Here is a 27,478-nt window from a genome sequence, read left to right as displayed (position 1 = left end):
CTCAGAACCGTGAATTCCAGAACCAGACTTCCAGCTCCGGCACTGCAGGTCTCCGTGATTTCTGGATTTTCATCCATGGTAAATTCTTCAGTGTCTGAACCCGAGCCCCGATTAAGGGGGGAGTTTAGGTAGAATGGAATTCCGTACCGAAGATTGACTCGCGGATATGGCATCCCTGTAGTTGTGTAGAACGCCGGAAGAAGACGTTGTGCAAGATCCAGCGCAAGGCGCAGAAGTTGTCCATCGTAACGGAAGCCCCCAGGCCACGAGATTGCTGGTACTTCACCCTTCTGAAGCTTCTTCTTCTTAAACGTTCTCGCCAGCTTTGGGGTATAGCCGTCAATAGGTAGTTCGCCAATCGCGAATAGATGAGCACTCAGAAGCCCGCCAACACCTCGAATGACGGTCTCGAAAACCTGCACTTTACTATCCACATCGAACCCCCGACCACGCAAGCCTTTGCCGGAGGAACCTGCCCTGCCGTCCCCGTACTGCTCAACTAACGCAACCACTCCATCTTGGAAGTCGCGGAGTGCTTTTGCACCTCTTTGATTCTCATCTGGGGGCGCGGAAGCCAGTATCGCAAGTGTTGAAAGACTGTCAATCAGGGTTAAGGAATAGTTTCCCAGCACATCGTTAAGTTCCACGTTCCGAGGGTTTCGTGCATCGCGAGTGAGAGGTACGCAGGACACTGGCCGTAGCTAAATACATGTCAGAAGACATACGGTATATGGACTGGTAGTTACGAACCTCATCTTCAGGAAATGCTACGGACATGTAATTATCAAAGCCATGATAAAACATGTCCACAGTTTCCTGTCGCAGCTCTGCAATCCGAGCAGGCTTCATCGCCGAGACTACACCCGCCCATATCGTCACGGCCACAAACAGAATCCATTTCCCCCTAAGGTATGGTCCTGAATAGCTGCATGCGCCCAGCCAAAATTCCGGCCATCGCAATGGCATCACCAATGTGTGGATCTCGAAGAAGGCATGTGAACTTGGAACGTGGGGTCCGGTAGCAAGTCGTCTGTCAAATACGTCGCAACGTAGAAACAAGTTGTAAAAAAAGACGAATGAATCGCAGGATAACTTTCTTTGTCTAGTCAGGCTTGAGACATCGTGGTCTGGATGACGGCGCAAACGCTCGACGATCTGGCTTTCATAGAATTGTGGGGCTACCGTCTGTCATCAGCCTCGGCAGCGAGCTCATTGGATGAGCCCGGGACCCTTGACTGCCTCTACGTCCATACAATGTTCTAAATGCAGTTTCTCCTCCAGCAAATTAAGAAATCGCTAGTATGTTGATTATGTTTTTTTTTTCAAAGAAAAGAATGTTGTTTGTATTCAAAAAGGGTTGGATTCTCTCCAATATGATTTCAAAGCGAATCGTGAAAACAGTCGCAGACTCTTCCTCCGCAGTTCACCTCAAATATTCTTACTTTCTCCATAGATATCTGGCAAAAGCTGTGTACATAGAGACCTACTCACAACCATGAAACCTCAAGTAGTACTTAATGGGTTCCAATTTGTACTTCAAAGCTTAGTTATATTGTCCAGTTTCCTAAAACTAAGTAGTAGTCAATTAAGGAGATACTTAGTTTCTTATCCATAAGACTTATGTTATGTTGTTACTTGTTAAGTGTAGCGGAGCAAGTACGTGAGTGGAAATCAATCTAGTTAACTAGTGACATAAACTAAGGTATTATAATGTGATTTAAAACTTAAGTAAAGTGTTTCGTATAGGCTAAAGCACGACCTAAGACTGTTCCTCACCGTGAAAGCAATCGGTTAAAGAAAATGCTCAGATTTACGCGCGGCTATCAAGATTTATTATAATCAATAGAGATGCTCGAGGTTAAAGACAGGCGCGACTTTTGTGAAAGTCTCTACTGCTTTCCGACCGAGTTTTTGTACAAAATGTCATTAATAACTATCGTTTTCTAACCAATCTCTAATTTTTGTAATTTAAGCTAAGAACGCATTTACATATTAATAAGCCATAAAACTAGTCATGAAAAAAATGAGTGTAGTTATAGATAAATATAAAAGTATGAAAGTAATGTATTAAAAAAAGAAAAAAAAGGAGGTGAACAGGTACTTCACAAGCAAAATGGGAAAGGAAGGGGTCTTTTAGATCATAGTATCTATATCATATGTGTATCTATTCTCACTAATAAATCGCTAAGGCAGCTGTCTTAACACAATTGCAGGAAGATGACGAAACACATTTCTCGCTTAATTAATCAGGCCCCCTATTCACAAGCACACTCATTTATGACTTGATATCTTGACGTTTTGCATCAAATTTCTATTTCAGTTACATTCACTTAGGCAAAGCTAAAACGGGGGGTTCATAGTTGCAACTGTTTGCATTCATCACTCTGAAAGTGCTTTATCGGCTGGGTATCCAAAAAGTCAACTACTCCACTCAATAGCGAGAGCTGAAAAGAAGCCCCAAAAAGCATTATCCAAGCGATAGACACCTCACCGCAACATTCACTATTGTAAAGTCCAAGAGGTGGCTTTCAATATGGCAAAAGTACCAAAAACTCCCACCACCCAAAACGCCACAACTCACAACATTTACTTCTTCTTGCTGTTGGCGTACTTTTCTTCGGCTTCCTTTTCCTTCTGTGCCTTGATGTTGTCTTCGTGGAAGGAGCCGCAGCTGTTGCAGACGTCGGTGGTCTTGAGGAATGGGAAGATGTGTTTGCAAGATGGGGTAGCGCAGAATGTTTGGTGTGTGCTGCAGTAGCGTCGGTTCTTAGGACCGCCCAGTGCTGGACGGCATCCGCCCTTGCTTTTCATGGGACAGTGATGGACGGTGGACTTTGCTCCCTTTCCCATTTTGGTGGTAGTGTGAGATTAATTGAAGGAGGGTGTTGAGAGAGTGTTTTGACTTAGGTTGTCGAGATAGATGAGATCAAATGATTTGAAGGGAAGGGTACGGGTGACTGATACTCTGGTAAAAGGTTGAAAGACAGAGAGCTTGGTATTTGTAGAATTCAAAGTACGTATTCCGGTTATTCAAAGGGCTGGGACATAGAACAGTGAATGAATATTGCTTTGAAAAGTAAATATATTTCTTCTCTTTGTACAAAGGAGAAGCACAACAGGAGACCATTTCTAACAAAGCCCTACGAGGCTGTTACAGTTCTACTTTCACTTTATGGCCACAGGGGTGGCTTTATTGACGATACAGATAGATACTCTTTGTGCTTCTAATCTGAACTTACTTTTAGGAAATATTCATATTCGACGTGCTAATAAATGGCCGAAAATGGGGAATCATCATGATAGACTTACAACATAAAATAATTCCCGTTAAGTGAATTAGTGTAAAGTACTACAAGACAAGATCATAGAAAGAGTTCAAATCTCAATGGTGTTATTCAGAATTTGAAAATCTAAAGGACAAAGGTTCCCTCCACCATGATATCGCCACCATTCACTGTTAACCAGAAGCGGAAACCTCAGAAGATTGCCTTTGCCAGGAATGAAAGACGAATTGACGCTATAGTGCAGACAGTTCTACTTGGTCTCCTCTTGAAACCCCTTTTTAGCTTGTCATTAATTTCATCAATACATGGGACATCACAATTCCTTTATACTCCTTACTCTATACTACGCTTTGGTTAGTTAGATTATGTCAGAAGGATAAAGTTGCATGCTTTCTAGATGGGAATTTATGGTTTGATGAATCAATGATTTTATTATGTTAAGCTTGCTAAAACATCAAGAGGCGCTATGAGCCGAGGTAAAAATTTACGATTGGTTTACAGATGATAGCAGACCTTCTGGTGATATTTGATCTTTCATACCACTAGCAGGTTCTTACTTGGATAAGTTTTCTTCAGAATTCTCACCAGAACCCTCATCCATAGCATCGGTCATCTTGACATCAACATCATCCAACTCCAACGCCTGATAGTATTGATCCCACTCTTCGGAGAGCGTCCAGAAACGGTTTATGCATTCAGCGCTTTCGAGACCAAGAACGGCAAATCTTGACAGACGACGCAGCCAATAGCCCCTGTGATAAGCATCCTCGAGGTAAGATGGACATAGTTGAGCCATGGTCTGATCAAAATGTGCTTTAATCAATAGCTCATCATGTGTGAATGGTCGCTCAGGCTTGTCATCGTGATCTCCCATCCAAGTGGAGTGTCGAGTGTCCGGGTGGATCCAGAGCCAGCTTGGTGGTTTTCTCGTCAAGACTCGCGGAGCAGATTTGGCGTCGTCGAGATCTATCACTCCAGACATCTCCCACCTCGGCAGAGAATCAGCGTGCTTGAATGTAGAACCCAGTAGTTCTGGGTCAGTGACCAAGGAGTCTTGGGGTTCCAAAATTGGGGCATCCAGCTGCTTTGAGTCTGATATTCTCAATTTGTGGCTGTAAGTTTTACCGCCAAATTCTTCAAACACCACTTGTGTTGTGTAATCGCATACCATTCCTTCTGGGCCATCGACTGTAACTTGAAAAGCATGTTTGTGGCAGTCGTTATCGGAATTACCGAATGTGACTGTAGTAGAATGATGTTGAGTAGTGGCATCGGATGGCAGTTTGTCTTCCCTAGGAGTCCGTCGACTGATCAACATATTTGAAGGGGATATATCCCATACCCACAATACGCTGTTGGTGTCGAGTTTGCGGGTCAGGCTAGCATGTTTCATCTGTTGAGCGATCTCATTGAACCGCGTCCACATCTTCTTTGACCACTCACACCCTCCATCTTCCTTTTCACGTTGTTGTGAGAGTTGTGTAAGAAGATGCGTAAGATCGCACTTCTCTACAAACCTCAGATCGGCAACAGGTGACTCTCGGTATCCTGTGATGTTGATATCCGTGTTTGTAGGTGGAGGCGTATGCAAGGTCTGAGGCAGTGACCGGTCGCCCACTATACGGCCTGGATTTGGGAGATCGGTAGCATCAAATTTTGATATTAGTTCCGCAATCAAAGTGGTGATTTGAAGTTTTTCCTCGATGGGCAACTCATAGAATACATTGTATAGTGGCTTCCCAGGAAGGCGTTCTTGCAACACATACTGACTTTCTATGGCGTTGTTTGTTGTCGAGTCATAGGCATAAACTGACGGCACAGGAACGTCTTTGAACTTTCGCGAGAAGAAGCTGAGGATGGCTACTTGGTCGGAAGTCTCGTGTTGTAAGTCCTCAGAGTAAGCCCAACGTGGGATTCTTAGAATATACCGTTGGGGTGTTCTCGAGGAAAATCGCAATCCAACAATTCTGTGGAAGTCTCCGCCGCCCATCTCCAGAATCTCACTTGGCTCACCGAATCCGATGTCCTGGCAAAGTTGGTTGACTTTCTCTCGAAGTGATTCGAACGGCTCCTGGTCGGACCACTCCTCGTCGTCAAGACAGTTGCTGGGAAAGTCGTCATCGTCCTCCTCACAAGGCGACAGCGACACAACTGGCTCAGATACTGGGGCAATCTGTTGATCGCCACTTGCCTTCTCTTGGCTGGGCGACGTAGCGGTCGTCACGGCGTTCGTTTCATGGTCCGGGATTGATTGATCTACACCCTCAGCGATCGGGGCTTCAGATGGAGACGCCATTTGGGAGAGGTAACTTATGCGTACGAGCAGCGAAAGTTCTTCGGCGTCTGCAACGGAATATGGAAAAAGAAAATCTAATGCAGATCTGTCGGTGCAGAAAGTGATAGCGTTGGGTGAAAAGAGAAATTTTGATGGTGGGAGAACAAGAAGGCAGATTTTCAGGAAGCGTTGAAGCAGACTAAATCTAGAACCTTCTTGCTGTTTTGCCCTGCGAACAGTGAATGAAAGACAGCTATTCCGGAGTCTGTGAATGGGAAAGTGGCTGGTCACCTTTGAACAGATAGTGCGATGGGACAAAGACAGCAAGCCAGGTTTTCAGCCAACAAATTCCGTATACAAAGGGCTTTGGCACGATGAGAGCAGTCTGAAAGAGAAAACAGAGATGATACTAATTTTGAGGAACACTCCATGATGGCTGAATCTGGTGGTGAATGAGATGGACTTGTCAGAAGCCGTTTACAAACGGAAGCTGGAAGTCGCGTTGCGCGTATACGTGCTGGTATTCGGCCTTAGGCTTCAAGAGAATGGTGGCCTTAGGCATCAAGTGTACAACTTATCAGCTCCCAAGGTTTTACATCACAACAATTTGAACCCTCATCTAGCGAACTGTGCCATGTTAAACGCTTCCCGTCGTTGATATTGTTTTTTCAAGTATGCTCGATTCGAGTGGAAATCGCCTTCAGTACCGACGCGTCAAGACCCAGACCCTCAAACTGTTCCATTCTAGACGTGAAGCCAAGTATATGATGAAGAATGCGCATTTCAAAAGGCAATGGTAATGGCTAAAAGCATATACTCTACTCTCTCATCAAGACGATGGTAAGTAGTGCGCCCAATTGAATCACATTTTTGTTCTCGAACATTGGCTCCGCCCTGGTTCAACACCGCGTTCCATTCCACATATGATATCGATATTCAAAAGCTCGGCAGAATTGGAATATCTTAGGGATCGAATTCTTCCCGCGAGGACTTTCCGTTGTGCGAATGTCGTCACATTTAAGACATCCAAGAAAATGTTCGTGTCAGCTACATTCTCCCAAAAACTGCCAGTCAACGGTAAGTACACATGTAGCTGAGTATATATACTAATCACCATTGCCTATGAATGATTAAATCAAATAACAAGCCATTCGATTCTGTTGTCTACGTGCTGATCATTATTTACACTACAAGTTCAAAATGCTGACCACTTACATTGTACTCTTGAGCTCATGGGCTTTAGGTGTTCGAGCTACAGGCGATAACAACTGCCACCAGGATAAGTACGTAGGCTTCTCTGACACAAATTTGAGTTCTATCTGACATTTTGCTAGTTGTTACCGTGCTTTCAATGGCGATCGCGTTAAGCCAGAAGCTGCATCTTTCTGTTCAAAATTTACAACGGCTGTCACAACAACTACCAATGACTTCCCTGCCTATGCCACAGAAATGTGCAGAAGTGTAGCAGACATCTCTTCCGTTTGCTCTTGTGCTTACAGCGTTACGTCCGGAGGAGCACAATCTACTTCTGGTCCAGTTACAAGTACCACAGCTTCATCGAGCGCAGACCCCACGACATCTCAGTCTTCCGCAACATCACCTTGCCCCGCAAGTTGCTTTTCCAGTATATCAAGCAGTTTATCCAGTAGCCTCTCTTCAAGTATATCGACGAGTCTTAGTTCTAGCCTATCTTCTAGTTTATCTAGTAGCTCATATTTAACGTCGTTCACATTGGATACCACAACGAGCAGTACAACCTCTGGATTCTTCAATTCCTCTACAACTACTCTTACTACGACTTCTTCCTCTACGACGTTCACGCTAGATACTACATCGAGCAGTTCAACAGGATTTCCCAATGCCACTGCAACTAGCAATACGACGAGTTCCTTTCCTACTAGCTTAGTGACTTCGAATTCAGGCATTGATGCAACAGCAACTACTACTACTTCTACTGAGGGCAGCAACTCAACTACTTCCAGTATCACAACCGGGACTCCGATATCCTTCACGTTTTTCTCAAATACATCTACTACAGAAGCACCAACAACAAGCGTCTCAAGCACCTCCTTGACAAATTCATCCGAAACCTCTACTACTATATCAACTACATCCTCAGCGGATCCGTCGACCACGAGCCTGTCAAGCACATCACTAGCGAACTCATCGGAGACATCCACTGCGTTGACTACATCCTCTACAGAAACATCAACCTCAAGCTCCTCAAGTGCATCAGCAACCATTTCATCAGAAACATCCACTACTACATCCACTATATCTACCACATCGTTTACAGAAACTTCAACTACGACTCTCTCAAGCACCTCATTAACAAACTCTTCCGAGCTGTCTACTACTTCCTCTATATCATCTACGGAAACGTCCACTACGAGTTTGTCAAGTACCTCCTTAGCCGAATCCTCTGACACCTCCTCCATTACTACGTCCGCTCCTCTTAACACGACTACTTTTACGGATACCACATCCACATTCAGTACCACAACTGGCCCACCATTCACCAATACATCTAGTACTATATTCAGCACTTCGACCACTCTGACTGGTGGAGTCTCTCTCACAACTTTATCGACATTCGGAAACCAAACAACCCTCTTCACATCAACGGTGACCAGTTTCCCAGCGCTCGAATACGGACCCGGCTGTAACGCAAACAACTGCCTCCGCGCTTTCGATCCTGCAAACGATCCTCGAGGACGAGAATTTTGCTCATCGTTTGCAAGCAACATCACTCAGACATATCCCGACACAACACTATGCAGCGAAGGTGATATTGCCACGCAACTCAGGTCCGCATGCAGTTGTTTGAGCAACAAGTATCCGTTCTCTAGTACAACAGCTCCGATCACAATTACAACCACAACCACCGCGACAAGCAGCACAGAAAGCTCAACCACTGATAGCACTACGACGAGCTCCTCGTCTACTGCGGCACTACCCTGAAAGAATAACGAGTTTTCAATACGCGTTATTGGTTGGAAACAGACTTTTAGCTCCACCAATACTTTGTAACACTAGTAACATCATATACCAGATTTCCTACACCCAAATTTCATTTACCGTTAGAACACTAGACACAGAAATTGCTGTAGCTCGCAATATAACTTTTCTCTCATCACAGCCTTGAACACAAGATAGCAAGCGTTTGGTAGGTGGTGTGACCTCGAATTTCCACATTGATTTTAGGGATTTTAACAACATCCACGCAACATCAAGCTATCGTTCCCTCCCTCAATCCCCAAACTCCTTCAATACCCCGCTAAGCTAGCCACAAACTTGGCCGCCGCTGGTGCATCATTTTTGTACTATTTCACAAGATCAGTCTCTTTTCATTTAAATCATGCCACTACTAAATAAAACCATACTTACATTTAGATGTGCCGAAGTGACAGTGATACCACCCTCACAAATATTATCACCGGTGTGACAAAATACCTTCACTTTCGAAGCTGGTATGGTACCAACAGCAGACCCGTAGTTTGGATCTCCGAAGATAACGACTTCGTATCGTTAGTTCACCCCCAGAATAGCTTGGGTTTTGGAAAACCTACCAGAAGACACCTTAGCAGAAACCGCAGCACTCAACTGCCTCGCAGCATTATGCACAAGCTGTCCCCCCTGACTACACACCTCAAATTAGCTCACCCCCAACACACCTCACAACACAACATACCTATACCCACTAACCACCACCTTCGTACTCGGACACTGCGTAAACGCCTGATTAACCAACCCCGCCAGCGTCTTACTCCCCGCCGTATCACCACCGCCCAAAAACCCAAAGATGCTAGCCGGATACGTAACGCCCTGGACCGCCAGATTCGCGGCCCCGACTAGCTTTGCGATCTCTTGGAAGAAGGGGGGACCAGTGGATTCGCCTACGTTTCCGGGGGAGGTGGTGCCGCGGGCGAAGATTACGGTGAGAGGTTTGCAGGGCGTACCGTTTAGGAGGTCGTTTTGCGTTGTGAGGGTTAGGTCGGCGCGTTTGAAGAGGGAGAGGGGGAAGGCGGTTGCGAGGGGGAGGAGGATGAGGAGTGTGAGCTTCATGGTGTTTGTGGAGGAGGTGGGAGGGGGTGAAGGGATTGAGAGGAGGGAGGGGATTGCAGAGGAGGGAGTGAGAAAGGGAGAATGAAGACTGGAAATGTCTCTACTCAATCAAATCCATCTCGATGATTCCAGGTACTTATACACAACCCATACTCACTCTCTCACCTACACCATACCATCACACCAACCCCGCTCGCTCAGCACACACTATCCAAGAATCTCCCCAAACCCAACTTGCCAAAAGAACCCTCCTCACATCCAAACAATTACAAACGCACCAATACACACTTAACCCTCACTCACAGATATCTTGTCCTCCTAAGTCGTACTACCCCACCATGGAAGGTCGTCCCAAAACAACCATGCCCCCCGTCTAAGCGACACCACATGTCCTCAGCAATAGGCCGCGACGCAACCAGCATTCCGGCTTGGAGCGGAGAGAAAAACGTAGATGTGACTTTGCTAAAGCACTATAGTCCGCGCAGATATAGGGAATTTAACTCACGGCTTTCTGGATGGGGATCGATGCCGAAGGGTGCGGGATCCACTTGCGTCCGATCGTTGGAGGGGTAAATCGTGGGGTTGACGGGAATGGCCCATCGCATCTAAGTTGATTAGGGGTGGGAGGATCGTTTAGTAAACGATGAGGGGATGTGCTTGTTTATGGCTAGATTTGGTCACTTGCACCTGCATGGTTGCTAGCTCCCGCTCAACGACCGTTTTGTTAATGTCCATGATTTTTTGGACCAATTGCTAAATGCCGGATATTATTCAAATTAACTATTTGCCGAGGTTGGAAACTCTCGAAGACAGTTTCACGCTCATGATTCTCATTATAGATTTTTATACTGCGTTTCTTTTGGTCACTAATGAGCTGAGTCTTTCCAGAGGGAAAGCATGATGGGGGCCCCGTTTAATTGATTTCTTTAGTATAAGCGAAAAGCGACATCGACAGCTTTACGAATCAAAACAAAAACAGCCAGCAACAGAAGATCAATCAGAATCCAAATAACACATGTCGTCGTTCCTGGTACCTCGGTCTATCAACCGCTTGACACCCATTGGAAAAGCTTCTCTTGCAGGTGACAACAGAGTACCACCTGCTTCTTTCCCCTCATTAGTCAATTTGGAGCACTAGGCCCAACAACGAAAATAAGTGACTTCAATGCTTGATCTGATCAGCCAATAAAGACAGAACAACTCAGTGTGACTTGTGGGAATAGTTTCCTAGGGAACGTATTACGAGATAATTGCAATAATGATCACGGGGCACAACACAAGATGGTTGTTACTTAGACTCGATGGTTTAAAGCATGAATTCAAACATTTCAACGCATTTTGTGGATCAGGTCATCTCTATCTACGTTTCTAAGAGGCACTGTGAGTGAGGATTCAAAGAAATCCCAGGAACTCGACATATTGAAATCTTCTTATAGCGAGATATGTGTTCGTTGTAAATTCAACACGACCGCGAAATCCTGCCTACTGTCGTATATACTGACATGAATGGGTATGTAGTTCCAAAATGAACAATTGGCCTATCTGCGCCGTCCACGATCCGCTCTATCAACCTGCAATTCTAACTCCTTGCGTATATTGTGGTCAACAAATAACCTTGAAACAACTACCTCTTCAGACTTTCTTGTATCGCCAACCGCAATGCCTCCTCATCTGCCGCACTGTCTCCTTCTACTGCTGTATTAGGCGGCGGATCGTGTGGGCCCTGTCGCCCTCTTGGGGTTTCTCCACCTGTGCCAGCGGTTCTGGCACCATCATGCGGAGCACTACTACTCTCCCCAGCCGTACTAGGCCTACTTGTGTATGCTTTGTCTTTAGAATCATCCAGGAGACTTTGTTTAATTACTTGCTCCAGCAGTATCTTGTCATCTTCATTTTCTTTGAGCGCGTTGGCCTTGGATTGTTCGATGGCTTCGAGCAGTGCGTGGTCGATCTCTTCTGGATCTGGTACATCAGAGCCACCTTCGAGACTCTTGATCATTGCAAGTTTAACAGCCTCATCCTCGTCCTCGTTTTCATCGGGTTCGGTAACGTGATAACGTAGTAAGCTCTGTTGGATAGCATACTCCAGGGCTCTTTCGTGTTCAGCATCTTTCTCCGTATACTCCGTGGAGCTTGTGGATGGACGATGACCGGCCTCTCCAATCGAGGCTTGAATAGCCCGCTCGAGGGCTTCTTGATTACTAAGTTTGCTGTCTTGAGCCGCCTGAAGTTCTCGCACAGAGGCACGAATTGCGCGTTCAATCATCTCATCCTCCTCTGGGTCTCCTCGAGAAGTGGCCGCCACCGAAGTATGAATTGCATGCTCAAATTCATCCTGAATATTGCCTTCCAAAGCATGGGGCACAACAGGCTTATCTTGGGTCTCTCGAGGAGTATGACGATGCGGTTGATCGCGACGACAAAAGGGACAATGCTTGTGTCCATTACCCTCGGCAGCTTCTTTCTGGGCTGTTTCTCGACGCTTAGTCTGCCGTTCCTTGTGAAGCCTCTTTCTTTCCTCAAATGGAAGGTGACGGGTTTGCATGAAGCCTTTAGGTGAGAGGTAGCCATGCTCATTGAGCTCAGGTCCTCCCTGCTCGACGATCTTCATTTTCGTGCTTTGGTACTCGTCCTTATGGGCTTTCCACTGGCGGATAATGGCAGCACGCTCCTCGGGGCTGCATGCTTGTGCTTCCTCAAACCCTCGGGCTGTGCGTGCTGCTATAATGTAATTAAGGACACTTGAACCAAACATCTTCCTAATCTCTTTATGCACTCCCATGAAAGCATGGCCGGGAAGACCGAAAATAGCTGGCACAAAGGGTTAGTAAAAGCATAAGACCTATGATGAAATAATTACCTGCACCAGGCTTCAAAATGAGTCCTCCAATACCCTTTCCTATGCCCTTGATTAAACCTGCTGCACCCTCCTTTTCTGCACCTCGTAACGGTTGGGTAACCAGTCCAGTGATGCCATCATAAAAGCCAAAGCCAAACTCCTATTACCCATTAGTGAATGCTATGAATGCAAGATTCGTCCCACTTACTTTTCCTGCAGCTTTTAAGCCGCTCTGAAAATCCGTCACCTTTTCCTGTGGGCGAACCGTATCATCACCATAAAGCTTGGGAGCGTTATGGAAACCACGCGCTAAGCCCAATGTAAAGTCCATAGGTGACTTTAAGCCAGCTCCAACAATTCTAGAAATTCCTTTGCTAGCACGACCAGCGTTTTCCAAAGTCATTTTGCTAGGGTCGAAGATGGCAGGTTCTGATTCCTTGCGTAGCTTCGAAAAGGGAGATTCTGTCCCGCTCTTGTGAGGTACATTACCTGATTCGGCGCGCGTTTTAGATCGATCTCTAGAAAGCGATCTAGCCCTGTTTAGCGACCCCCTTAATGCTTCTTTTAATGACCCACCACGAGCGCTGCCTGATGCAAGACTCGTTTGGGTACTTTCCATTGAACCTATGTCGGTAGATGATCTGTGTGTAGTAGTGCTCTCCCAGGAAGTCTTAGACGAAGGGGCCGCAGTCGCTGATCTAGAAGGTCTAGGCGATCCTGGGGCACTCATTAGCGACGTTGGAGTTGTTTCGCCCGTATTTTCATTCGTATCCTGAAGATCAGCCTGAGATGAGTTCTGAGAAGTTGCTTGGGGTTTTGCTAGGGGTTTAGAGTCAGTAAATTGGGGGCTTGCTTTAGGGATAGTTCTTTTACAGCTGTTTGCTGTCTTAGCCCGCTTGAATATTTCAATTGGGAAATCAGCTACGCCCATTGAGAGACTAGCAATTGTTCCAAGAAGTGCTGTGGCGCCACCAGTGATAGGATCCCATGGACCGTCATCGGTCTCGTATTCTCGTGTACGGTATCTGAGCAAATTCAGTATGGACTATTTTAAGTTGCAGAGGTGACTTACAGTTTGAGGTCAGCGAAGTCAAGTAACCCTTCACTAGCAAGAATGTTTGCAGCTAGAGCACTCAGACGAGTTTGTGTGCGCTTGAGCCTCCAGACTGCGACCCTAGTAGGCGCAAGAGAGCATCTCATGCTATCAATATCAAGATTGTCATGGAAGCTTTTCGCACCAACATCTGTACCCTGCTCTTCCTTGATGCGAGCTCCAAGCTCCTTTGCCTTGGCCAGTGTTTCGGGCTTAAGAGCCTCAATAAGAGCTTCGGATAGCTTATCAGCGGTGAGCTGCTTGTATGGAATTGGCAGAGGTCCAGCTCCAGCTCTCGCAACCATCGCTCCCCAAAATGGCTGATCGCCGAAAAAAGGTACCACCACTGTAGGTTTGCCAGTGGCAATACCGGCCGCAGTAGTCCCTGCACCTCCGTGGTGCACTACAGCTGACACGTGCTGGAAAAGCCAATCGTGTGGTACGTTGCCCAACATGAAAACGCCTTCCGGAACTCCCATTTCGTCAGCTCCAAGACCACCCCACCCTTTGGAGACAAGAGCCCTGCACCCAGTCTTCTTTACTGCTTCAAAGATGAGTGTAGTCATTGCGTTAGGATCGTCTACCACGATGGAGCCGAATCCGATATACACAGGTGGTGGTCCAGCCGCGAGGAATTCTGCGAGTGCAGGCTCGGGTGTGAAAGACGAGGCCAGCGACAGGAAGTAGAACCCTGATATGGAGATATGTCGGCCCCAATCATTGGGCTTAGGTATCAGAGCCGGAGACCTGTCATTGAGTCAGTGACTGCATACATCCCTGCCCAAAGTGTTACACGAACCAACAATATGTATAAGGCACCTTGAGACGACTTAGCATACCCGGAGCCCAGATCAGACTAATCGGCTCTAGTCCGAGAGCTCGCTCACGAAATCTGTTAATGACATCTCCAAGGCCTTGCCAGGTCATTAATTCGACCAGTGCATAGGAAACAAAGTTTGTCATGTTCACGTCTGCGTTGGATGATTGAATATTAGCGAGGGGATGTGGAAATGACTGTGTTGGAGACCAAGGCATCCTAAACATCGTGTTAGTGTTTTTGTTTCCTTTTGAGATGTTGACCAACATACGTAAACATCATGTGTAGAGGGATACCCATCTTCTCTGCGATGTGGATATGTGCAAAACTAGGAGGATTCGCAATGATAGCGTCTGCGATAAATGGCTTATCGGAAGGGTCTGTTTCCATGTTAATGCCCGCATCGAAACCCAAGCTCTCAGTACTCTCTTTGGATGGTGGAGCACCGAGGCCATTTCCGGCTTCTACACATGATCTCCAGCATCCTAACACGATTTCCTCCATTCCCCTTCGACGCTTCCCCACGTCACCAGCCTTCAAAGAGTCGAATCCGGGCATCAATCCAGGATTCTTTACCATAAAAGCCATGAGTTCTGAGGGATCACCGCCAATGCTAAAGAATTCAAGCCCATTTTCTTCCACAAAGCCTTGGAAGGTCGGATGTGTCGCTAGCCGTACTCGATGCCCATATGTTGCCTTCAATGTTTTTCCTAGCGCGACAAATGGTTGCACATCTCCACGAGAACCCACGACGTGTATGACCACATTCAAGCGAGGAGGCGGAGTTTGACCGGGAGCGCCTCCCAATGACTCAGGTATGTAACCTGGAGGTAATGGCGTCTCGTTTTCCTGTGCTACAAGCGAAAGTTGATTTCGTAGGGCGGGGACCAATAGGGAGGACAATTTTCGAGTTTTTTGATTGATGTTTATATTGATTCTGCCATCATCGGTAATCTTTGCTTTTGTATCCAACCCGTCCTGGCTCATCTCAATCTCATCTGCGTGATCTCCATATGCAGGAGGGGCCTCGGTGGCTGTGTCTTTCGGAAGATCAAGATATGAAGTTCTTGGCCTAGTGAGATTTGGTCAACCACATGCGTACAAAAGTTGTGAACCATACTTACGTTAGACCAGGACGATATCTTGAGTCCTGGGGATACGCAGATGCGCGCGAAGACGTCCTGCTTAGTCTCTCATCCTCAAAGTTGCCTACGATTGCAGCCTCCGTCTGGGCTAGTAAATTGGCAGAAATCCTTTTGTCACCCTCATTGGGCTTCTCATTACCAGCAGCCATTTCGATTACTTGGAGTCTATATTCCCACCGCGCTTATTGGCATACCACACAGAAGACTCTTGGGCGTTGATAGAGCGGGCGTAGCTATAATCTAGCTTATCTCGTTTCTGTTGAAGGCATACGCGTTGTTTTGTTCGCGGTGATTGTAAGTGCGACTCGTGCAATCAAGTTGGGCGAAGATGTCGCCGACGGAGGGGGATATAAGTTCTGCTGATACCAGGAGAAAACTGCGACGAGAAGTTACTTTGAAGCAGTTACAAAAATGTGGTAGTGAGGGTGGTGCAACTGTCTAGGAAGGGAGTAGAGATATTCAAGATGTAGAGCTGGGAAGGTTGAGGGGTCGTGGAGTGGGGCAACTTGCAGCTCTGGAAAGGTGGAGGCGGAGACAGAGACGTGTGCACGTCCCAGGGTCCTCCGACGACATGGCATTTCACATGCTCCTCGAGTGCATCGTCTCTGATTACTCTCGATTATCCACACGAACTTTCCGTCGGACTTTAGCTATGAGCTCATAATACTGTGCAATTATGATCTCTCTCCATATTTCACATCACTAGACATGCGTGTTAACTCTTCTTTATTGCCTATTAATGATTATAAAATCCGACGGCGGAATCGCAGAAACTCCGTGCTTGGTGGGCGCTGATGACAGCGCATGTCCCAAAAAAATCGACGACGTTCGTCATGACTGATTTCTATTATGTTTTATCAAGATTCATAAGAAGCCAGCTAGACTGAACAAGTGAGATGATGTGCGTATAAATCAGGTTGATTGGACACGTAGGTAGTCGCCACTTAGTACTTCAACTGTACTTGTAAGAAGTTAGAGTGCTTTAACTTCTCGAATCCTGTTTGTCGAGTCTCAAACCTGGAACGACCGTTCGAGGCATTGATCGAGGGCCGGGCCGGTGTCTACGTTCGGCCCGTAGATGCCATCTCGTGCCCCCGGTCCCCCGATAACAGGCGAAAGCGACTGTCACGTTGAAGTACCTATCCTCTGTACGCGAAATAGAAAAGCTCTTCTTCTCACGGGGGTCAAAACGATTATTAAACGTCTTGAGATATCTCCTATCACTTAGGTACTGATACAGTTTTGGCATCACCTGACGCATATGGACTGTGATAGCCATAAGATCAAAACGTGACTGCTCTGTTGGTCTTGCCGGTAGTCCCCGTTCATCTGCATATTAGAGTTGATGCATCTTGAGCCGAAGCTTTGCATTACAAGAATATCGAAAGATTCCTCGGTCTAAAGCCGCGTGCGTGTCTGGTTTAACAAATTTTGGTAGACGTAAAGGTATCTGTCCCGTCCACCTTTCAGTATGTGACAATGTGTTCCTTCTAGGAAAGGAGAGTTCTCGTTGAAAAAGGAAAAAGAAATGTACGGAGATAGGAATTCAGATTGTACCACGTGATCAAGCCTTTTCTTCTCCACAGCCAAAAACGTTCGACGTGCAGCTGCTGCAGGTCTTCCTGCAATGCAGCAGCACACACTATCGGCCACGATCTAGTAATTTCCCCTTTTGTTCGCCCTTTCGTTCAGGTCATGTTCGAATCTCTCAGGGGGTCCATGGTACGAGTTACTCGTATGTGTGGTTTATTGGTACTGATGCTAGGATAAACGACGTCGACAGTCAATCGCAATCAGCTCGCGATAGTTACCATTCCCTACGGCCACAAGGCTTCTTCGGGCCAGCAACCGCACCGCCCTCCGTCCAATGTTGCACCTCCGCAATCTCACAGAGCCGGGGATCTAATGGCACTTGCTTCCATGCTATTCAGATTGAGCCAAACCAATCAGGAAGCTGTCTTCGAACGCTGAATAACGCTTCTACACCCCTTTCCCCTTAGACAATCAGGACATATCAGCTCATACCCTCAACTCTACGAGACGCCAAAACCTCAAGTGGACATTTCAATGTCACCACGAATATGAGCCGTCAAGATCCTTCGTCTGCCGTCATCACCGCTGTCAGCCAGCATTCAATGTAGCACAAAGTTTGCTGTCGAGTCTGTATTTGGCCGATACTGTCCTGCGGGCGCAACACGAAGTCATGGCTTCTGTCAAGACCGCGTATTGCAGTTCGAAGATAAAATATTGGTGGCGTGCTGTTCACGTACCAGGATTATGATCCAAGGTGCAACTCTTCACGCATCTTGCTTTGCACGGCTATATGTTCTTCAACGGTACACTCCTCTGTGGTCTATAATAAGCATCTAGGTTAGGTCGCTCGAGTACCTTACAAGGCCTTGTTACCGAACCTCGCTTAGCACTATAGCTAAGGAGTGCTCTCCAGCCAAAAGGAAGACCGATGAAATTCCCGACTGTTTAGTTCAAAGATTTGCAGTTACGCTAACAAAACACCATTCTGGTCACGCCCTGACCTTGGCTTGTCACTATGGCTTCATCCTAATCTTTTCGGACACACAATCCGCCGCTGACAACCTGGACACAGCGCCTAAGTACAGCATTAGTCGGTAAGAATGGTGGGTGGTATTCAGAATGCCAGTCAAATGGGCCTCCATTGTTAGGGGGCCAATATTGCCGCTGCCGAGGTCCCATTGATTATCTCTAGTGTTCAATCAGCTTGCAGAATTGTCACAGACTGTCTACTTCGCTCGCGGAATACGAAGTTGTTGTGCAATATGGCATGCAGGCCCCACTACGTCGGTACATTGATCTCCAGACTCCACCCAGGCATGGCCAGCCCTGTCCTGCAATGCAAGAAGGACCCTGGTTTCCACAAGATTTCTTTTGTTCGGACTTGATTCAACGAGGATAGGGCGACATACAAGTATATAATCCTGCGTACATTTTCCGCTGTCTCCCTCTCTATTCTACTCATCACAGTCGTCACTCGCTTTGGCTGTTTGGTCATTCAAGGCACTTCATTCTCTTCAGAGCCTTAATTTTTCTCTTCCTACACTTTCAACACTAAGTGTGATTTAATGTTAATGATGATTCGAAGTATGAAGAAAGTTCTTGGACCTAGTATTCTGATACTTACCGCTGTGAGAATTTTTCATGCCCGCTAAAGACACTGACTTCACAGCGCTTACTAAATCAATAGCTCCCAACTATCCTTGCCGGAATAGTCGCAAAAAGAGTGGTTCTCCCGCCAGGATGGTCATCACAAGGATGCTATGTGTAAGTTCTGAGGACTATCTTCAATGATTCCAAAAGTACTGTGCTAAAGAGAATGTAGGGACATCGGACGAACTTTGACAGGTGCAAATACAGCCTCCGGAGCTATGACAGTCGAGACATGTATTGCGTTTTGTATCTCAAACAACTATGCATATGCTGGGACTGAATTCGCCAGCGAATGTTGTAAGTCTTGTGATGGCTATCAAATACCTGAGTGACTCTGATTATCGTCAGTTTGTGGTAACACCATTGCCACAGCCGCGGCGTCTGCTCCGGCTAGCCAGTGTAATATGGCATGTGCGGGGAACACCACGCAGACCTGTGGAGGAGGTGGTCGCTTGAGTCTATACTGGAGTGGAGTCGTGGTGCCACCACCTTCAAATATACCTTCTGTGGGTAACTATAACTATAGCAGCTGTAGAACAGAGGGAAGTACTGGCCGGGCATTAACGGGCCGAGCCACAGCCTCTGACTCCATGACCATACAGAGCTGCGCGGCGTTCTGCGCTGGTTTCACATATTTTGGTACGGAATTCGGGCGAGAGTGTATGTGGACCCAATGACAACCTTCCGGAGTTTTTTGTTTTTGGTGGCTGACTCATCTCCAAAAGGTTATTGCGGAAACAGCTTCACTACTGGGTCGGTGATAGTTGCTGATAGCGATTGTAACACGCTATGTAGTGGTAACAGCCTGCAGTTCTGCGGGGCTGGTGGTCGTTTGACAGTGTATGCCGTCGCTGGCACTCCCCCGCCACCAACAAGTACGGTTTCAACTACTACTGCACCTACTACGACTGCCTCAGTTCCTACGGGATTTCCAACGGGTTGGACGTCTCAAGGTTGTTGGGCAGAGCCTGCAAATGGCCGCCTCTTAACCCATCAACAACCTGATAGCAGTACAAACACTCTTGAGAGCTGCGTTCAGACATGTGCTGGGCTAGGATATAAAGTTGCTGGCGCTGAGTTTGGCACACAATGCTTCTGTGATAACTTTGTGTATAATGGAGGCGCTTTGGCACCGAACCAGGCTGACTGCAATTCTCGTTGCCCGGGAAATACGGCAGAGTTCTGTGGAGGTCCTGGAAGGGTCACCCTATACTCAGTTGGTGCTCCCCAGGTATTTCAGCCACCTGCACCACAGATATCTGGCTTGCCTAGCGGATGGAGATATTCTGGATGCTGGGGTGACAATGTCGCTGCGGCCGAGGACCCCAATGTCAAAATTGCAGCCCTGCCTTATCAACTTTGGGATAAATCCACGAACATTCCGTCAGAATGTATTGCTCAGTGCCAAAAGTTTGGCTTCAATGCTGCAGGCTTAGAATATGGTCGGCAATGCTGTAAGTGTCTTGTGGTTGAAATGTGGACCATGCTAACAGAATTAAGACTGTGGTGATCAAGCTAATCTGTTGGTCGCCTCATTGCCATCAGTATCGACGAATCCATCAGCTGTAGACCACTATACATACGCGAATCCACCAGTACAATATCCAGAGTCACAATGTAACGCCCCATGTACAGGTGCCCCAGAGCTGATCTGTGGCTCGGGAGATAGACTTACATTATACACATGGAATGCGACCACACCTCTTTATCAATGGAGCTTCCCGACCGGTCCAGCCGCAGGTGAATATTCTCTTCTGATTGGCGGTAGAATTGTGCCCCTCATCACTTCTCAAGCTATTACTGGCAAAGTCACTTTTTTGGAAAAGTCAGGAACTGGATTTCCGAATGGCACTGGTGCTTACGAACTCGATCTAACTCAGATCGCGAACTTCAGTTCAGCTTGGCGGACAATGTCGCAACCACAGTCAGATGTGTTTTGTTCTGGAGGTGTCACAATGCCAGACCGGAAAGGTAGACAGATTAACGTTGGAGGGTGGGCTGGCGAATCCAACTATGGTGTCAGAATGTACCTTCCAGATGGCTCGCCCGGAGTCAAAGGCACAAATCAGTGGATTGAAGATAAAGCACATCTCAAGCTTCAGGTTCCTCGTTGGTACCCCTCAGCGTTGGTAATGGCCAATGGCTCAATTCTCGTTGTTGGAGGCGAGATCGGACAGAACGCGGCAGAGCAGCCAACACTCGAGATATTGCCGGCTACCGGTGTGCCTGACGCTTCTACACAAAGTGGATATTCAAACACAACCAAATATCTCGACTTTCTTGACCGTACGGCACCTTTCAATCTTTATCCGTGGATCACTGTCGTACCATCTGGAATCTTGATGGTTTACTATAATGAAGCCCGCATAGTCGACGAAGTCAATTTTAATACCATCAAGACACTTCCAAATCTGCCAGGCGCTGTCAATGATCCCACTGGAGGACGATCATACCAGCTCCAAGGGGCAACTGTCAGCTTACCTCAATATGCACCTTTTACAGACCCTCTTGGCGTATTGGTCTGCGGTGGTTCGACAGAAAACGGACATCATGCAATCGATAACTGCGTTTCAACCCAACCCGAAGCCGCAGATCCGCAATGGCTGATTGAGCGCATGGTTAGTAATTACTTCCCCCTCCACTTTTTCCTTATGATCATGCTTCTCTTTTACTAATCCTACGACAGCCTTCTCGAAGAGTAATGCCTTGTATGGCCGGTCTTCCCGACGGAACCTATGTGATCTTAGGCGGCGGTCAACATGGTGTAGCTGGATTCGGTCTCGCAGGCGCTCCAAACTATAACGCAGTTCTCTACGACCCCACCAAACCCCCTAACCAACGCATGTCTGTAATGGCCAACACCAGTGTAGCTCGTCTCTACCATTCAGAAGCCATCGTGCTTCTCGACGGACGCGTCATGGTCTCTGGTTCTGATCCTTCCGGTCAATACACCAATCCACCCGATAACTTCCCCGAAGAATACAGGGTAGAAGTTTTCTCACCTCCATATCTGCTGAGCAACGCCAGCAGACCAACATTCACAATCGACAACAAGGACTGGACATACGCAGAAGATATTACATTTACATCTAGCACTGGCGGTGTCAGAGTCTCCTTACTCGGAAGCGTAAGCAGTACGCACGGGAATAGCATGGGCCAGAGAACAATGTTCCCAGCCGTCACTTGTGACGAGACAACTTGCACTGTCACATCGCCGCCGAATGCGCATGCTTGTCCGCCTGGTTGGTATATGATGTTTGTGTTGGACGGACCGACTCCTTCTGTTGGTCAATTTGTGCGTATTGGTGGTGATCCGGCGAATTTGGGGAATTGGCCGAATCTTCCTGGGTTTCCGCTGCCTGGGACTGGGCCTTTATGATGGAGAATGGCGAGTTTGGAAACAAAAACGGAACAGAAAGGAGGCTTTTGTTTTATATGATGTCATTTACCCGTGGGACGCACTTGCTGCATAGTTTCCTGGAGTCCATTTAGATGATACATTAATATGCGAATCTTGCTATTCAGTCCTCGAATTACCAAGTCCTTATTCTGGCAAGAAGTACAAAATATGGTCTTATCTTTTTATCGTTGTGATGAAGTATTTGAGGTATCGCAGACTGATGCCCCTCTCCCCGGTGCAAGAAGTCCATTTCTCAAAACACTAAGGAGTACATTCTGCGAGGATACCATTCAATCTACCTCTGAATTGCATTTTTCAATTCACTACAAGCCAAGTTCATAGCCAGTCGCTTAACTTCCTGAGCCCCCCTTTTCATCTAAGCGAGTGCGGCGACATGGATATGAAGTGTAAATCTCTAAGACATCCACTTCACAATATCGTAAACCATCTGATCTCTAGGTACAAACTCAATAACCTTTCTAATAGCGTCATGAGTCTGTATCTCCCGAGGAACCGCTGCAATATTTTCCAACTCAAGTCATGTGATGCACCTCAAGTTATATTGTCGGTAGTCCGTTCTTATTCTAAAGCAACCTACTCATTTCGTTGATTGACTTCACTCTTGATCCCGGTGGAACAACATAATCCCGCAAATGAATTAACTCGCGTCCCTGAATTTACCCCGTCACGCCTGATTCGGAATTAGCCAAGAACGGGCCCCTCTGGATCACCGCCATCCAGCGCAAAATATCTGCCGAACGACGGAAAAACATCGCATGACTACAGATCTCGATTCTATAGGTGATGGATTGCATTAGCCATAGTATTGCTACTTTGAGGAAAGTAGGAGGGGGTTGGCTATAGGTTGATTAGGCACGTTTGGAGTTCGTTAGATTAATGTTGCGTTGAGGTTGAGGATATATGGGGGTGTATATAAACATACGTGCTTCTTCGGCGTGGTAATTTCACGATCTCGCAATTGTTTTTAATCATTCAGGACGATTGAACATCATGTTGGCGACATCCATTCTCCTTGTAGCGCTTGCCGCTGTTGGTCTTGCGGAGCCGCCGGCGGGGTATAGAACTGTGTATATCACGTCGTTGCAAGATGCGAAATTCGTCATTACGCCGAAGGCTGCGAAGAATGGGAGTACGACTGTCGTGTAAGTTACCGAGCTGGAGCATACCTTTTTAGGGTTTCTGACTTGAGTGATGATAGGCAAACCCTGACCAAGAAGCCGGAACAGCAGTGGTATATCAAAGCTGGAAACACGACGATTCAATTGGCGAATACGACTTTGTGCTTAGACGGCGGACCAAAAAGTAGGCACAGCTAATTTCATCAACGATACTTCGGAAATACTAACGACTCGCAGGCAACTGGAAAGACATGGGAAACATCTACTTAATAGACTGCGCACCTGGTAAAGTCTCACAGCAATGGGACGCCATGGCCGATGGACGTATCGCGCTTAAGCCATCTAGTCCTGGTAAGAAAGATCTCCCTCGATGCGGGTTCTGGGACTAATGAGAGGAATAGCCGAATGCATCGACTTGCAGTATTTGAGGGCGACGCAGAATAATCCTGTTGGTCTGTATGCTTGCGCTGGGTTGGCGAACTCGGGTGCGGCGGATAAGGGGATCAATTGGCCGTTGGTTAATGTGACGACGACCTGAAGATCGCAAGGCGCAAATGGAACAAATTGGAATGGGAAAGATGACGTTGGGGATGTGGTTGTGGAGATAGTGAATGGTATGAAGGAGGAAGGCTTGTGTCTCTAGCACGCTGAAGACACAATGTATATAGTGGAATGGTGTAACACACTCTTGAAAATGTTACGACTTTAATGTCCAGTGTCACTTTTTTTTCCTTGCAGGAAACATGACTCGCTCGATCTTCGTTCTAAATAATAGCAGTTCGAGACATAGGTGTAGCGACGGAACGGAACATAATCCGTGCTACGATTCTAATGGCAAACCGAATTAGATTTTTATCAATGGCTACTTGGTAGACTGGAAGAATGCTGACACTAGTATTTACATATCCAAGGTGACACTTTTGGGTATTCATTCAAAAATTGTTAATTCTGAACTTCTCAGGCATTTTTTCTATTGCATCAACTATTCCCCATTCCAAACTGGTGGCCCCGGAATATTGTAGGTCTACGGCTCGTCAGTATGGTTACTACTTAACTATCATTCCACTTACTGTTCGATTGTACCACTCATCAGAATAAATATCGATTCCAATCTCAGGCTCTGACTCCGTTAGCACAACTGAACTGGTCAAAAATACCTAGCCAACTCACGACTCAAACTGTAAGCGCCAGGTAGCTTTGCAAGAAACTTCTTCCCCGGCACCTTCTTTCCCTTTCCACTAACTTTGAGATGAGCGCACTCTGGATACCATTGAGGTTGATTCGCGATATGTAGTGCGATTATCTCATGTCTAATGAGATATTCCCCTGGCTTCAGATCTTTAGGTATCGTTTCCGTCCAAACATTCGGCGCCCCAGACCAATCTTGGAATTCGTGCTGGAACCACATTCCTTCGACTATAGTGCCAGACAATAATCCTTTTTGACCAATTTTGAACCAGTCTGCGTTGCTAGCGTTGAAGGAAGGCGAGCTGCATGGTCCGTTGCAAGATGCCATCCATGCTACAACGGGTCCGACGTTGTGTAGCCAACTATGTGTTGTCAGGTTGGCATAAATTTGTTGGTGGAAAAGGGTTGTTTACTAATAGTAAATTGCAGAGATATTCTGGCCTGCTCTGATCGGGATACTTGATGTTGCTGGTGTGCCTGGGGAGTTGCACGTAATTGCCAATGACATTGGATCGTAGATGGGTTCGATGGCTGCCCATGGTCTGTTAATAAGCCACGGCTGGCCAACTTGGGCCTCTGGGGTTTCTTCAGGACTATATCTGTATTGTACAATTGTGTCAGAATTATGGCAAATTGTGACACTCAGAGAACCTTGAGATATTTAGCAATTGTGGACAGCTCACCCTCGATACCAGGTGCTTCCCACAGTATAGTTGCTTACTCCTCCGTGAGCTGTCGTGAGTCTAAAGAAGACAGCACAAGCAAATAGAAAGCAAATCCTCGCCATCTTGTACAATGTAAAAGCTGTGTGTTTTTAGAAGTTTGTCCGAGGGATGAAAATCAGGAGACGGAGTAGGTCAAAGCCTCCACAGTAGCTTCCGAACGGTAGTCAGCTTAGCAAGAATAGTCTGCTGATTCCATGGCAATTTGTTTCCCCGGATATATGTATCTGCAAATCAGGTTGGTCGTATCCTTTAATACCATCCTTTTGATCTGGTAGTGCACTGGAGCACCCCCAGAAGAAAACCATATACCCTATACGCGTTTTCTCGCCGCATGATCATGTCTTTTGCGGAGCATTGGTACCATTGTGTAAACTGATAAACAATCTTCCGGATGAAATAACGAAACACATGATTGAATGCCTATAGGTCTGGAGGCTGTCTTGCTAAATGAAGATCTGGGGAAGCCCCACACTCGGTTAAGGGTGAGTGGGTGTGGAAGAAAGCTTATATGATGATTGTCCATTAGGCTGTAACGTGTAGAGCATATTGTGATGCTAAATTAATTGCGATACCTACCATAATGTAATAACCATTTGCAACAATAAGAACCGTTAAAAAGATCTACTGCAAAACGTGTACAAGTATAGTTTGGACATTGCACCAAAGACGTTTGGAAAGCCTAACTTTGACTGAAATTTGATATATTTTGAACAAGCAAGATGAAGTTGCTCACGATACTGGAAGTGTTGTCACTACCCTGCCTCATCTCGGCAGCCACTCTAACCAAGGTTTCCAACTATGGCGGTACTGCGTCAAAGGCAGAGATGTAAGAGAAATGACCATTCATTGAATTCTGCTAACAGCATTTTCCAAGGTGGGCCTACAAACCAGACAATGTGAAACCCAATCCAGCATTGGTTGTAGTGATTCATTCTTGCCAATCTTCAGCATCCTCGTATTTCAACAACGCGAAGATTCCATGGAAAAAGGGCTCTGATTTAGGTGGGTATATTACAGTGTGGCCAAGTAGTCCAAACAGCGGGACTTGTTGGGACGTCTCAAGTTCAAAGTCTCTTAAACGTGATGGTGGCGGAGATTCAACGGCTATTGCAAATATGATCAAGTACGCAATTCCGCAGTACTCTGTCAACGCTTCGAGGGTATATGTAACAGGAGGATCATCAGGGGGTAAGTGTGCTTTGGATATCCTGGAGTTTTCTCACTAAGGGATGAACAGCGATGATGGGAAACGTTCTAGCAGCCACATATCCTGACCTGATCAAGGCTGTCTCCGTTTACTCAGGAGTGGCTGCCGGATGCTTTGTCGGTGCCGGTGTTGCACAATGGAATAACGCTTGCTCAGGAGGTACTTCGACCAAAAGTCAAGCCCAATGGGCCAAAGTTGCACAAGACATGTACCCTGGTTATAACGGTCCCCGACCAAAGATGCAAATCTGGCATGGTTCTGCAGACGGAACGATTGCGCCCCAGAACTATCAAGAAGAGCTTAAGCAATGGACTGGCATATTCAATGTCTCGATGACCGCAACTAGCTCGAAGACCAACACGCCAGAGAGCTCTTACACTACATCTGACTATGGGCCAAATGTAGAGGGCATTTACGGTACGGGGGTTGGCCATTCGGTTCCGTCTCACTTGAAAGAATCAGAGGCTTGGTTCTCTCTGCCATAATATGCCATAACAACATTAGGGCTTGAGATACTAAAGAAGCAATAGGCTTGAAAAAGAAACGGCAATTGTCGCATAAATGAGAGTAATCCGTCTGGAAATAGACAATATGAGAGTGTTATAAATCTGGACGTTGTCTTTGATCTTCAGCGTGACCACTTGGCAATTGTGGGTACCAAGACGTGTCGCACCAACATAGCTCCGGGCATTCCATAGACTCCTCTTAGCAACAAGACCCCTTTGCTTCCTGCGTCCTCATTTTCTGCGTCCTCGTTCTGTGACTCTTTTCCTATCTGAATTGCTGCTTTTCGCGGACCATATACAGTACCGCGGCACGCTCCCGACAATGCCTTTGTGTTTCTGGTCCTTCAAACATACCAAACCGAGCTTTCGTTCGTGAAGGCGCCCTTGCGATACTGGCAGCTCGATTGAGATGGCTTCGTTGACCCGGTAAGGATGGAATTGGTAGCTCGTTGAGATGTGGAGTTTCGTCAATGATATCATGTTGTAATCGAGGTTGTTGCATCGAGCACAAAGTGTTTTCCTCCCGCTTCTGACAGATGCCGCGGAGCTTGGCTGACAGGGGCTGTCGCTTTGGTCTCGCCAACGAGTAATTGCAGACTTGCAGTTGAGCAG

At 46.7% G+C, this 27,478-nt stretch overlaps 9 protein-coding genes across 9 annotated transcripts; 3 read left to right on the top strand and 6 right to left on the bottom strand.

The window, feature by feature from the left end:
* Positions 1–2,586: 2,586 nt before the first annotated feature.
* Positions 2,587–2,850, bottom strand: GLAREA_03700 (uncharacterized protein; the record flags this gene model as incomplete). Its single annotated transcript, XM_008083953.1, has 1 exon — positions 2,587–2,850. The coding sequence occupies one exon, from the start codon at positions 2,848–2,850 to the stop codon at positions 2,587–2,589; it is 264 nt and encodes an 87-aa protein (XP_008082144.1).
* Positions 2,851–3,837: 987 nt separating this feature from the next.
* On the bottom strand, positions 3,838–5,580 carry GLAREA_03699 (Protein kinase-like (PK-like); the record flags this gene model as incomplete). The annotated part of the gene is made up of 1 exon (XM_008083952.1): positions 3,838–5,580. The coding sequence occupies one exon, from the start codon at positions 5,578–5,580 to the stop codon at positions 3,838–3,840; it is 1,743 nt and encodes a 580-aa protein (XP_008082143.1).
* Positions 5,581–7,139: 1,559 nt separating this feature from the next.
* GLAREA_03698 (uncharacterized protein) lies at positions 7,140–8,306 on the bottom strand (the record flags this gene model as incomplete). Its single annotated transcript, XM_008083951.1, has 1 exon — positions 7,140–8,306. One exon carries the CDS (start codon positions 8,304–8,306, stop codon positions 7,140–7,142), a length of 1,167 nt encoding a protein of 388 aa, XP_008082142.1.
* A 519-nt stretch (positions 8,307–8,825) lies between these two features.
* Positions 8,826–9,624, bottom strand: GLAREA_03697 (alpha/beta-Hydrolase; the record flags this gene model as incomplete). The annotated part of the gene is made up of 4 exons (XM_008083950.1): positions 8,826–8,882; positions 8,947–9,077; positions 9,129–9,199; positions 9,251–9,624. The coding sequence occupies 4 exons, from the start codon at positions 9,622–9,624 to the stop codon at positions 8,826–8,828; spliced, it is 633 nt and encodes a 210-aa protein (XP_008082141.1).
* A 1,624-nt stretch (positions 9,625–11,248) lies between these two features.
* GLAREA_03696 (UDP-Glycosyltransferase/glycogen phosphorylase) lies at positions 11,249–15,667 on the bottom strand (the record flags this gene model as incomplete). Its single annotated transcript, XM_008083949.1, has 8 exons — positions 11,249–12,435; positions 12,485–12,623; positions 12,672–13,282; positions 13,337–13,488; positions 13,536–14,303; positions 14,356–14,592; positions 14,645–15,445; positions 15,498–15,667. The coding sequence occupies 8 exons, from the start codon at positions 15,665–15,667 to the stop codon at positions 11,249–11,251; spliced, it is 4,065 nt and encodes a 1,354-aa protein (XP_008082140.1).
* Positions 15,668–18,637: 2,970 nt separating this feature from the next.
* On the top strand, positions 18,638–22,080 carry GLAREA_03695 (E set; the record flags this gene model as incomplete). The annotated part of the gene is made up of 7 exons (XM_008083948.1): positions 18,638–18,679; positions 18,739–18,815; positions 18,874–18,998; positions 19,050–19,361; positions 19,427–20,155; positions 20,202–21,319; positions 21,388–22,080. The coding sequence occupies 7 exons, from the start codon at positions 18,638–18,640 to the stop codon at positions 22,078–22,080; spliced, it is 3,096 nt and encodes a 1,031-aa protein (XP_008082139.1).
* Positions 22,081–23,112: 1,032 nt separating this feature from the next.
* On the top strand, positions 23,113–23,778 carry GLAREA_03694 (Ricin B-like lectin; the record flags this gene model as incomplete). Its single annotated transcript, XM_008083947.1, has 4 exons — positions 23,113–23,264; positions 23,321–23,424; positions 23,478–23,591; positions 23,642–23,778. The coding sequence occupies 4 exons, from the start codon at positions 23,113–23,115 to the stop codon at positions 23,776–23,778; spliced, it is 507 nt and encodes a 168-aa protein (XP_008082138.1).
* Positions 23,779–24,222: 444 nt separating this feature from the next.
* GLAREA_03693 (putative glycoside hydrolase family 61 protein) lies at positions 24,223–25,215 on the bottom strand (the record flags this gene model as incomplete). Its single annotated transcript, XM_008083946.1, has 5 exons — positions 24,223–24,264; positions 24,311–24,360; positions 24,411–24,790; positions 24,842–25,027; positions 25,112–25,215. 5 exons carry the CDS (start codon positions 25,213–25,215, stop codon positions 24,223–24,225), a joined length of 762 nt encoding a protein of 253 aa, XP_008082137.1.
* A 657-nt stretch (positions 25,216–25,872) lies between these two features.
* On the top strand, positions 25,873–26,845 carry GLAREA_03692 (alpha/beta-Hydrolase; the record flags this gene model as incomplete). The annotated part of the gene is made up of 3 exons (XM_008083945.1): positions 25,873–25,979; positions 26,028–26,341; positions 26,391–26,845. The coding sequence occupies 3 exons, from the start codon at positions 25,873–25,875 to the stop codon at positions 26,843–26,845; spliced, it is 876 nt and encodes a 291-aa protein (XP_008082136.1).
* Positions 26,846–27,478: the final 633 nt, after the last annotated feature.

The sequence above is a fragment of the Glarea lozoyensis genome (assembly GCF_000409485.1).
Source record: "Glarea lozoyensis ATCC 20868 chromosome Unknown GLAREA2, whole genome shotgun sequence".
NCBI classification, from domain to species: Eukaryota; Fungi; Ascomycota; class Leotiomycetes; order Helotiales; family Helotiaceae; genus Glarea; species Glarea lozoyensis.
The sequence above is the reverse complement of the archived record's forward strand: the minus strand, read 5'-3'. Positions and strand labels throughout refer to the sequence as shown.